Source organism: Liolophura sinensis, chromosome 2 (genome assembly GCF_032854445.1).
Source record: "Liolophura sinensis isolate JHLJ2023 chromosome 2, CUHK_Ljap_v2, whole genome shotgun sequence".
NCBI classification, from domain to species: Eukaryota; Metazoa; Mollusca; class Polyplacophora; order Chitonida; family Chitonidae; genus Liolophura; species Liolophura sinensis.
Window position 1 is genome coordinate 24,941,775 of NC_088296.1, and position 12,631 is coordinate 24,954,405.

At 38.4% G+C, this 12,631-nt stretch overlaps 1 protein-coding gene across 1 annotated transcript in view; it reads left to right on the forward strand.

Annotated features, from left to right (window-relative positions):
* The window catches only part of LOC135462780 (uncharacterized), a 34,551-nt gene extending 23,934 nt beyond the window's left edge, over positions 1-10,617 (forward strand). The window contains exons 9-12 of the mRNA XM_064740035.1: positions 6,555-6,621; positions 7,043-7,155; positions 7,893-7,980; positions 9,669-10,617. Of these exons, the coding sequence (XP_064596105.1) occupies positions 6,555-6,621; positions 7,043-7,155; positions 7,893-7,980; positions 9,669-9,787 (387 nt within the window). The 3' untranslated portion in view covers positions 9,788-10,617. The remainder of the gene's footprint in view (positions 1-6,554; positions 6,622-7,042; positions 7,156-7,892; positions 7,981-9,668) is intronic.
* The last annotated feature ends 2,014 nt before the right edge of the window (positions 10,618-12,631 follow it).

The window sequence follows — 12,631 nt, forward strand, 5'->3', positions numbered from 1 at the left end:
TTCTCATGAGGCTGTTGGATGTATCACGTTAAAACAGCCAGGAACATGATGTTGCCTTACTTGTACCCCACGGTCGTATACTCTAATACTTCAGCCTTTGTTTTGCACGTTAGCAAGGTGTTTATTCAAGCTGATTCTGAAGGTAGTGTAGACTGATACTTAGTTACATTGTGTTTGTGTACTTATTTGTGAAGCCCTGCTATTGGCCAATCCGACTGATGTGGTTTTTGTCTCCATATATACATAAATTGCGGTGAAGGTTGCTGTTTCATATGCAAAAAGGCTGAGAAGTTTTTAGGGCAGTTAAAAGACAAATCAAGGATCAGGTGACGTAAGTGGAAACAGCTACATTCTCGAGTTATAGAAATAACTCACGCCTGATTGGTTAAAACTGATAATATGGCGGCACGCATATAGATTTGATCAGGAGTTGTCTTTTCCTTTAAATAAATAATGTATTTCACCTAAAGTTAATCTGTTTCAAGTGAATCTGATTAAATCATCCACCTTATGGGGCTACTTATTTTTAAAGAGATAATTGTGAAGTTTGATTGATGTCCAATCTGAAAAATTTAAGTGTGTGCTTCAAAACTATCATTTTACTGCATTTACATGTATGTGATTCAACTTTTGAAAGTGCGTTTTGCAGGGAAAAAAATTTAGGTGAAATACAGTAATTTCTAATCAGAAAAACACAAGTGCTGGCATCAAAAGTATCATTTTAAGGTCTTTATGTGCTTCTGGAAGTCCATGGTAGCAGGCCAAACTTTAGGTGTACAGTAATTTCTAATCAGAAAAACACAAGTGCTTGCATCAAAAGTATCATTTTAAGGCCACTATGTGCTTCTGGAAGTCTATGTTAGCAGGCCAAACTTTTGGTGAAGTACAGAAATTTCTAATCAGAAAAACACAAGAGCTGGCATCAAAAGTATCATTTTAAGGCCACTATGTGCTTCTGGAAGTCCATGGTAGCAGGCCAATCTTTAGGTGTACAGTAATTTCTAATCGGAAAAACACAAGAGCTGGCATCAAAAGTATCATTTTAAGGCCACTATGTGCTTCTGGAACTCTATGTTAGCAGGCCAATCTTTAGGTGTACAGTAATTTCTAATCAGAAAAACACAAGTGCTTGCATCAAAAGTATCATTTTAAGGCCACTATGTGCTTCTGGAAGTCCATGGTAGCAGGCCAAACTTTTGGTGAAGTACAGAAATTTCTAATCGGAAAAACACACGTGCTGGCATCAAAAGTATCATTTTAAGGCCACTATGTGCTTCTGGAACTCTATGTTAGCAGGCCAAACTTTTGGTGAAGTACAGAAATTTCTAATCAGAAAAACACAAGTGCTTGCATCAAAAGTATCATTTTAAGGCCACTATGTGCTTCTGGAAGTCCATGGTAGCAGGCCAATCTTTAGGTGTACAGTAATTTCTAATCGGAAAAACACACGTGCTTGCATCAAAAGTATCATTTTAAGGCCACTATGTGCTTCTGGAAGTCCATGGTAGCAGGGCAAACTTTAGGTGTACAGTAATTTCTAATCAGAAAAACACACGTGCTGGCATCAAAAGTGTCATTTTAAGGCCACTATGTGCTTCTGGAAGTCTATGTTAGCAGGCCAAACTTTTGGTGAAGTACAGAAATTTCTAATCGGAAAAACACACGTGCTGGCATCAAAAGTATCATTTTAAGGCCACTATGTGCTTCTGGAAGTCTATGTTAGCAGGCCAAACTTTTGGTGAAATACAGTAATTTCTAATCAGAAAAACACAAGTGCTTGCATCAAAAGTATCATTTTAAGGCCACTATGTGCTTCTGGAAGTCCATGGTAGCAGGCCAAACTTTTGGTGAAATACAGTAATTTCTAATCAGAAAAACACAAGTGCTTGCATCAAAAGTATCATTTTAAGGCCACTATGTGCTTCTGGAAGTCCATGGTAGCAGGCCAAACTTTTGGTGAAGTACAGAAATTTCTAATCGGAAAAACACACGTGCTGGCATCAAAAGTATCATTTTAAGGTCTTTATGTGCTTCTGGAAGTCCATGTTAGCAGGCCAAACTTTTGGTGAAGTACAGTAATTTCTAATCAGAAAAACACACGTGCTGGCATCAAAAGTATCATTTTAAGGCCACTATGTGCTTCTGGAACTCTATGTTAGCAGGCCAATCTTTAGGTGTACAGTAATTTCTAATCAGAAAAACATAAGAGCTGGCATCAAAAGTATCATTTTAAGGCCACTATGTGCTTCTGGAACTCTATGTTAGCAGGCCAAACTTTTGGTGAAGTACAGTAATTTCTAATCAGAAAAACACAAGAGCTGGCATCAAAAGTATCATTTTAAGGCCACTATGTGCTTCTGGAACTCTATGTTAGCAGGCCAAACTTTAGGTGTACAGTAATTTCTAATCAGAAAAACACAAGTGCTGGCATCAAAAGTATCATTTTAAGGCCACTATGTGCTTCTGGAACTCTATGTTAGCAGGCCAAACTTTAGGTGTACAGTAATTTCTAATCAGAAAAACACACGTGCTGGCATCAAAAGTATCATTTTAAGGCCACTATGTGCTTCTGGAACTCTATGTTAGCAGGCCAAACTTTAGGTGTACAGTAATTTCTAATCAGAAAAACACACGTGCTGGCATCAAAAGTATCATTTTAAGGCCACTATGTGCTTCTGGAACTCTATGTTAGCAGGCCAAACTTTAGGTGAAGTACAGTAATTTCTAATCAGAAAAACACACGTGCTGGCATCAAAAGTATCATTTTAAGGCCACTATGTGCTTCTGGAACTCTATGTTAGCAGGCCAAACTTTAGGTGTACAGTAATTTCTAATCAGAAAAACACACGTGCTGGCATCAAAAGTATCATTTTAAGGCCACTATGTGCTTCTGGAACTCTATGTTAGCAGGCCAAACTTTAGGTGTACAGTAATTTCTAATCAGAAAAACACAAGAGCTGGCATCAAAAGTATCATTTTAAGGCCACTATGTGCTTCTGGAAGTCCATGGTAGCAGGCCAAACTTTAGGTGTACAGTAATTTCTAATCAGAAAAACACACGTGCTGGCATCAAAAGTATCATTTTAAGGCCACTATGTGCTTCTGGAAGTCTATGTTAGCAGGCCAAACTTTAGGTGGAGTACAGTAATTTCTAATCAGAAAAACACAAGTGCTTGCATCAAAAGTATCATTTTAAGGCCACTATGTGCTTCTGGAAGTCCATGGTAGCAGGCCAAACTTTAGGTGTACAGTAATTTCTAATCAGAAAAACACACGTGCTGGCATCAAAAGTATCATTTTAAGGTCTTTATGTGCTTCTGGAAGTGCATGTTAGCAGGCCAAACTTTAGGTGGAGTACAGTAATTTCTAATCGGAAAAACACACGTGCTGGCATCAAAAGTATCATTTTAAGGCCACTATGTGCTTCTGGAAGTCTATGTTAGCAGGCCAAACTTTAGGTGGAGTACAGTAATTTCTAATCGGAAAAACACAAGTGCTGGCATCAAAAGTATCATTTTAAGGCCACTATGTGCTTCTGGAAGTCTATGTTAGCAGGCCAAACTTTTGGTGAAGTACAGAAATTTCTAATCGGAAAAACACACGTGCTGGCATCAAAAGTATCATTTTAAGGCCACTATGTGCTTCTGGAAGTGCATGTTAGCAGGCCAAACTTTAGGTGGAGTACAGTAATTTCTAATCAGAAAAACACAAGTGCTGGCATCAAAAGTATCATTTTAAGGCCACTATGTGCTTCTGGAAGTTTATGGTAGCAGGCCAAACTTTTGGTGAAGTACAGTAATTTCTAATCGGAAAAACACACGTGCTGGCATCAAAAGTATCATTTTAAAACCACTATGTGCTTCTGGAAGTCTATGTTAGCAGGCCAAACTTTTGGTGAAGTACAGTAATTTCTAATCAGAAAAACACAAGTGCTTACATCAAAAGTATCATTTTAAAACCACTATGTGCTTCTGGAAGTCTATGTTAGCAGGCCAAACTTTAGGTGGAGTACAGTAATTTCTAATCAGAAAAACACAAGTGCTGGCATCAAAAGTATCATTTTAAGGCCACTATGTGCTTCTGGAAGTCCATGGTAGCAGGCCAAACTTTTGGTGAAGTACAGTAATTTCTAATCAGAAAAACACAAGTGCTTACATCAAAAGTATCATTTTAAAACCACTATGTGCTTCTGGAAGTCTATGTTAGCAGGCCAAACTTTAGGTGGAGTACAGTAATTTCTAATCAGAAAAACACAAGTGCTGGCATCAAAAGTATCATTTTAAGGCCACTATGTGCTTCTGGAAGTCCATGGTAGCGGGCCAAACTTTTGGTGAAGTACAGTAATTTCTAATCAGAAAAACACAAGTGCTTACATCAAAAGTATCATTTTAAAACCACTATGTGCTTCTGAAGTCTATGTTAGCAGGCCAAACTTTAGGTGGAGTACAGTAATTTCTAATCAGAAAAACACAAGTGCTGGCATCAAAAGTATCATTTTAAGGCCACTATGTGCTTCTGGAAGTCTATGTTAGCAGGCCAAACTTTTTGTGAAGTACAGTAATTTCTAATCAGAAAAAACACAAGTGCTTACATCAAAAGTATCATTTTAAAACCACTATGTGCTTCTGGAAGTCCATGTTAGCAGGCCAAACTTTTGGTGAAGTACAGTAATTTCTAATCAGAAAAACACAAGTGCTTGCATCAAAAGTATCATTTTAAGACCACTATGTGCTTCTGGAAGTCTATGTTAGCAGGCCAAACTTTAGGTGAAGTACAGTAATTTCTAATCAGAAAAACACAAGTGCTTGCATCAAAAGTATCATTTTAAGGCCACTATGTGCTTCTGGAACTCTATGTTAGCAGGCCAACTTTTGGTGAAGTACAGTAATTTCTAATCAGAAAAACACACGTGCAGGCATCAAAAGTATCATTTTAAGGCCACTATGTGCTTCTGGAAGTCCATGTTAGCAGGCCAAACTTTAGGTGAAGTACAGTAATTTCTAATCAGAATAACACAAGTGCTAGCATCAAAAGTGTCATTTTAAGGGCCACTATGTGCTTCTGGAAGTCCATGTTAGCAGGCCAAACTTTAGGTGAAGTACAGTAATTTCTAATCAGAAAAACACACGTGCTTGCATCAAAAGTATCATTTTAAGGCCACTATGTGCTTCTGGAACTCTATGTTAGCAGGCCAAACTTTTGGTGAAGTACAGTAATTTCTAATCAGAAAAACACAAGTGCTTGCATCAAAAGTATCATTTTAAGGCCACTATGTGCTTCTGGAAGTCCATGTTAGCAGGCCAAACTTTAGGTGAAGTACAGTAATTTCTAATCAGAAAAACACAAGAGCTGGCATCAAAAGTATCATTTTAAGGCCACTATGTGCTTCTGGAACTCTATGTTAGCAGGCCAAACTTTAGGTGTACAGTAATTTCTAATCAGAAAAACACAAGTGCTGGCATCAAAAGTATCATTTTAAGGCCACTATGTGCTTCTGGAACTCTATGTTAGCAGGCCAAACTTTAGGTGTACAGTAATTTCTAATCAGAAAAACACACGTGCTGGCATCAAAAGTATCATTTTAAGGCCACTATGTGCTTCTGGAACTCTATGTTAGCAGGCCAAACTTTAGGTGTACAGTAATTTCTAATCAGAAAAACACACGTGCTGGCATCAAAAGTATCATTTTAAGGCCACTATGTGCTTCTGGAACTCTATGTTAGCAGGCCAAACTTTAGGTGTACAGTAATTTCTAATCAGAAAAACACACGTGCTGGCATCAAAAGTATCATTTTAAGGCCACTATGTGCTTCTGGAACTCTATGTTAGCAGGCCAAACTTTAGGTGTACAGTAATTTCTAATCAGAAAAACACAAGAGCTGGCATCAAAAGTATCATTTTAAGGCCACTATGTGCTTCTGGAAGTCCATGGTAGCAGGCCAAACTTTAGGTGTACAGTAATTTCTAATCAGAAAAACACACGTGCTGGCATCAAAAGTGTCATTTTAAGGCCACTATGTGCTTCTGGAAGTCTATGTTAGCAGGCCAAACTTTAGGTGGAGTACAGTAATTTCTAATCAGAAAAACACAAGTGCTTGCATCAAAAGTATCATTTTAAGGCCACTATGTGCTTCTGGAAGTCCATGGTAGCAGGCCAAACTTTAGGTGTACAGTAATTTCTAATCAGAAAAACACACGTGCTGGCATCAAAAGTATCATTTTAAGGTCTTTATGTGCTTCTGGAAGTGCATGTTAGCAGGCCAAACTTTAGGTGGAGTACAGTAATTTCTAATCGGAAAAACACACGTGCTGGCATCAAAAGTATCATTTTAAGGCCACTATGTGCTTCTGGAAGTCTATGTTAGCAGGCCAAACTTTAGGTGGAGTACAGTAATTTCTAATCGGAAAAACACAAGTGCTGGCATCAAAAGTATCATTTTAAGGCCACTATGTGCTTCTGGAAGTCCATGGTAGCAGGCCAAACTTTAGGTGGAGTACGGTAAGTAACGAATGATTTGAGTTATTATTGATAGTTGACATATTGGCCGTTTCAGATCTATCAGACAATTCCTCTGTACCTTGACATTGTCTTCACGTTGAGGGATCGACCTCCAAAACTTGGTGAGTTTTCATTGGTTAAAAATGAGAAGAAACATCATTTGTGTACAGTTTGCTCATGTCGCAACGTAGATGAAACAGATTCAATATTTTGGTTTATTTTGGAAAATTTTCAAGAAAATGGTATAAAACAAACCTGTGTATACTGATAATAGGTATATTTTTATTTATCGAAGGCATTTTGATCAATTTCGAATAAAGCTGTTCTTCCCCAAGGCCTTTGCAAACAAAACATTGTATTGAAATAAGTTATATCTCATATGGCATGTATCATCATACATGTAACACATTTACATTAGTGACCAAAAACGTTACACAGTCAGAGCATGACAAAAATTAATATCAACAAAAAAGGCAAAAAATATATATATATAAAAAAGACAAATATTAAGGGACTGTGTTATGGTAATTTCCATGTTTTCAGATAATGTAAAGAGTGAGTCAGTGGAACCCAGTTTGACTGAAGCCTACGAGAACCTGGATGCTGCTGTGGATGAGGGCTTCACCATCACCGTGCCCTACAAGAATGGAACAAAGGTACAGGTTTTCAAGTAGCCTTAGGTCAAATCAATTTTAATTGTTATTTTGCCAGCGGAATAAATTTGTGGAAATTCAGTGAAAGTAATCTGATTTGTGGAAATATGTACACTATCACTGCTATTTTTTGTGTTGAAAATCTATTGACATTTGTGAACAAAAAAGTTATACTGTCAGGGCATGAAAAATATTTTTATATATATAATTATAATTAATTATTGTATAAATAATTAATATTATATAATAAATTATTAATTATTATAATTAATATTAGTCAATTATTATGATTAATATATTATGAGTAACATTATATAATAAATAATTAATGATTATATAATAATTAATAATTACATAATAAAGTGTAGAAGAACCTGAATGCTGCAGTGGATTTTGGCTTCATTGTACAAGGATGGGACAAAGGGACAGTGTTTGAAATCACATCTTGTAATATGTGCTGACATCAGATATCATCAGTCTAATTAAAACAACATTGTATGCAAGTATGAAACTATACCAAAGTTGATTTAAGCCTATACTAAGCATACCGATACTGCATGTCTCATTCAGTCACCCTGGCATACACTGCCCTGTTTAAGGCAGGGGAGGGTCCAATGGTGTATTCATCATCTATCAGTCAAAATTAGGTGTAATTCATATCCTTAGACCGTGTATCATAAGGTGTAAAAATGGCTAATTTACTGTATTTAAGTTCACAGTTATACTGTATGTTTTGGTAGGACCTGAAAGTATTATTGTCTAGCCTTTGGGAAAGACAGAAGTGGTATTCCAAGTCTGGACCATCTCAGCTGAAGAAGTACACCCCTGGTAAGTTCCTCCTGTATTAGCTCTTGTCCTGTCTCTTGGGGCAAGCCATGTCTAGAGTTCATAATGATCATGTAGTTCATGTAGTTATTTGGATTGCTGTAATTCTTCAGCCTTTTCTGGTGTTTATTGAAGCATATTCTGAGGGGCATTATTCTGTGTGGATTTATGAAGTTATACTATTTATGAAGCCCTGAAATTGGCTAATCCAACCAATGTATTTTTGTGTCCAAAATCATATTAAAAATGTGCAGAAATTTCACTGAAAGTTGTTGTTGTTTGACCTGCAAAAAGTTGAGGAATTAGAGTGTCCTAATAAAAGCACGTCCAAACATCAGCCGTGTAATGAGGGAAGTGCGTTTATAGCAGAATTCTGACACAGTTTTAGCCTTGTTTTTAGGTATGCGAGGTAAATTGGACATGAGTTCCTTTGTTGTGAGACACCTACCAAGTCCAGAGGACGTACTAATTGGACACTAGTCCCCTTTGTTGTGAGGACACCTACTGTGTCCAAGGAGGTACTAATTGGACACTAGCCCCTTTGTTGTGAGACACCTACCGTGTCCAAGGACGTACTAATTGGACACGAGTCCCTTTGTTGTGAGACACCTACCGTGTCCAAGGACGTACTAATTGGACACTAGTCCCTTTGTTGTGAGACACCTACCGTGTCCAAGGATGTACTAATTGGACACGAGTCCCTTTGTTGTGAGACACCTACCAAGTCCAGGGATGTACTAATTGGACACGAGTCCCTTTGTTGTGAGACACCTACCGTGTCCAAGGATGTACTAATTGGACACGAGTCCCTTTGTTGTGAGACACCTACCGTGTCCAAGGATGTACTAATTGGACACGAGTCCCTTTGTTGTGAGACACCTACCAAGTCCAGGGATGTACTAATTAGACACTAGTCCTTTTGTTGTGAGACACCCATCAAGTCCAGGGGCAAACTAATTGACATGCTGGCTTGACTCTCAGCTAAAGGGTGGAGGGGGACACTGGTCAGCCAGGTCTGAGGGTACTATGATTATGTACCATGGTTTGGGTAGAGCTGCATGCATGCTTTCTGTGGCAGTCCAGGGAACAAGGTCCACTGGCACCAAGCCCTTTTATGTTAAGAGCAGTAACTAACATGGCTACTAGCATTGTAAGCATTACATCTTAACTGTAAGACCCTGGGGCCTCCGTGGCTCAGTCGGTTAGCGCGATAGCGCAGCGTAACGACCCAGGAGGCTCTCACCAATGCGGTCGCAATGAGTCCAGCTCATGCTGCCTTCCTCTCCGGCCGTACGTGAGAAGGTCTGCCAGCAACCTGTGGATGGTCATGGGTTTCCCCCGGGCTCTGGCCGTTGTCCTCCCACCATAATGCTGGCCGCCGTCGTATAAGTGAAATATTCTTGAGTAGGGCGTAAAACACCAATGAAATACATAAATAAATGACTGTAAGACCCCCAAGGTAAATAATCAAACAATAAAGATGTATCGTACTCCGTGTGGATCTGTCAGAGTTGATCAGTCTGTGAATGTCATGCACAGGACACACTGAAGGTTTGCTGATTTATGCTAGGCACTCTGGTTTCCTCCTCTCATAAAAAAAACTAAGCCCCATTGTATGAGGGAAATATTCTTTTGAGTATGACATTGAAACAAGAAGTGTGTGCAATCACTCTATCATTGGTGTGTTCAAGGTGCGATGGCAGGCCTGGGTATAGGGATGCTCCTGTTGGGAAGTGTCCTGGGCGTTGGTGCTGCGGCCTTCATACACAAACGCATGAATACAGAAGTACCCTACAAGGTCACAGAGTGAGGGATTCAGACCATTCATTCTCAAAACGTACGACACTCAAGAAGGATGGTTTTGGACCACAGAAGAAAGTGCATTTGGAGCTGTTACTTTGAATTCGTAAGATTTTCCAAATCAAAAAAAAAAAACCCAAAAAACAATCTACACGGCATATATGCTCTGAGTTTTCTGGGACATGACGTCACAAAAAATTAATGATTTTAGAGTTCCTATTATGGGTATATGTGTACTTCATTAAGAACATAGATTAAAAATCAAAGTTCCTTATACTGGAGTTTAGTGTTTTCCAGGTATACTTCCGAGAGCAGTCAAGTGAGTTTTCTAAATTTCTAACACTGTTGCCACTGTTGAAATGTTAGTTGTACGATATTATATCATAAACCAGTTTTGGTATTCTTTCGTTGTTTCATGATCTTTGACGTCGATCCGAAAGACATAAGAAATATACATTTAGATCATTCACCAATGTTTTTAATGGATATTACAAACTTTCTTCAGGGAAATTATCACCAGTAAATAAATCTGTATTTTGGCTCTTCATCTGACTTCACGGACCCATCACGGACGTCTGGCACTATATAGGTCTTAAGCTTTAAAAGGTTTTATGATATATGCTTTTTTCTGGCACCCTTAGATATTTTACACTGGAGTCTTTATTTTTTAATACATGTTGTAAATAAGTTTTTATGCTTTTTACCAGTGTATATCTGTATGTTACATATGATTTTGAGTAATTGTAAGATCTTGTCACGAAGTAGTCTTGTTACTATTAGTACAACTGTACCTGCGGTGTCATTAGAGGACAATTTAACACATAAATGTTACTATTATGTAAAGTTATCACTTTTCCACATCATTTGTTGTGATAGAGAAAGTGCTTCACCTACATCATGTATATATATTGTAATGTTTTCATCTATGTTCTTACAAGGAGTGCATGTGTTTGTGGAATATTTGTCTCCTGTTATGTAGAGACATGTTTCTCTACAGTTGTTAACATCAGAGTATACCTGTAAATCTTGAATCCATCCAGTTACCACTGACATACTTGTTTCTGCCTTAAGGACTGTCTGATTATTGTCCATGGGGGTCTGAGGTGATAATGTTACCATATTCATGTTACACTGTTCCTTATTCTCTATTGCACAGTAACTCTCAATGCGATCGCTGTGAGTTCAAGCCCAGCTCATGCTGGCTTCCTTTTTGGTCATATGTGGGACAGTCTGTCAGAAACCTGCTGAGGGTTGTGGGTTTACCCTGGGCTCTGCCTGGTTTCATCCCGCCATAATGCTGCTCACCGCAGTATAAGTGAAGTATTCTTGACTACCGCAAAGAAAACCAATGAAATAAATAAATGTATAAAACCAATAAGTTCACAAAGACACAGATGTCCACAAATTTTAACAATTTGTGAACAGGCAATTAGTTCCTAGTTCTTGTTGGGGGTGTTTGTTATCCCAAGAGTTTGTAAATACGGTTTGTGTGTATAGTATCACTGTTTGTAATAATACTGTGGTCACAATCGTCAAGTATGTACACAAACGTTTTATGGCTTTATTGTTTGATCCAGAGCACAAGCCAGTGGGCCAAATCCCTAGGCAAATTCCACAAAGTCATTTCAGCGAAAGGTTGAAATACGACATTTTTGAACCTCAGGAATTACAATTTTCACCATCTTATAAATGTTATCTGTAGGCAAATGCTTGAAAATTTCAATTTCCATTATCGAAAACCAAGAAATGGCTTTGTGGAATTGGGCCCTAGGCCAGTAAGGTGACCTGTGACCACTCCTACCGCATGGCGATATCATCAAAACGATCTAGGTTCGCATATATCCCCAACAATATATTGTACGATCATTTACGAGGATGACCCCAGGTTTTGGGTTGGAGGTTACCTTAACTAGTGGTAAGTACACCTGTAGGTGAGACTGGACATCGAACAGCTTCATTACACTTGAGAAACACAGCGCTGAACTGAACAGATTCATTACGCTTGAAAAACACAGCGCAGAACTGAACAGATCCATTACGCTTGAGAAACACAGTGCAGAACTGAACAGATTCATTACGCTTGAGAAACACAGCGCAGAACTGAACAGATTCATTACGCTTGAGAAACACAGTGCAGAACTGAACAGATTCATTACGCTTGAGAAACACAGCGCAGAACTGAACCGATTCATTACGCTTGAGAAACACAGCGCAGAACTGAACCGATTCATTACGCTTGAGAAACACAGCGCAGAACTGAACAGATTCATTACGCTTGAGAAACACAGCGCAGAACTGAACAGATTCATTACGCTTGAGAAACACAGCGCAGAACTGAACAGATTCATTACGCTTGAGAAACACAGCGCAGAACTGAACAGATTCATTACGCTTGAGAAACACAGCGCAGAACTGAACCGATTCATTACGCTTGAGAAACACAGCGCAGAACTGAACCAATTCATTACGCTTGAGAAACACAGCGCAGAACTGAACAGATTCATTACGCTTGAGAAACACAGTGCAGAACTGAACAGATTCATTACGCTTGAGAAACACAGCGCAGGACTAAACAGATTCATTACGCTTGAGAAACACAGTGCAGAACTGAACAGATTTACATCACCGAACCACTGTGGAGTTTTTATGCACTTTTTTCATTATTTTACTATAATACTTTTATGTGTATGCAAACGTATTATATGTATGTTGGATATGAGAATACTGTATTTCACCTAAAGTTTAGCTTTTTCAAGGGACAGTTTTTGCTTGATTCTGATTTATTCATCCACGTTGGTGGGGCTACTTGAGAATTTTTTTTTGTTCAGTTGGACTAATTTTAATTGATTAAAGC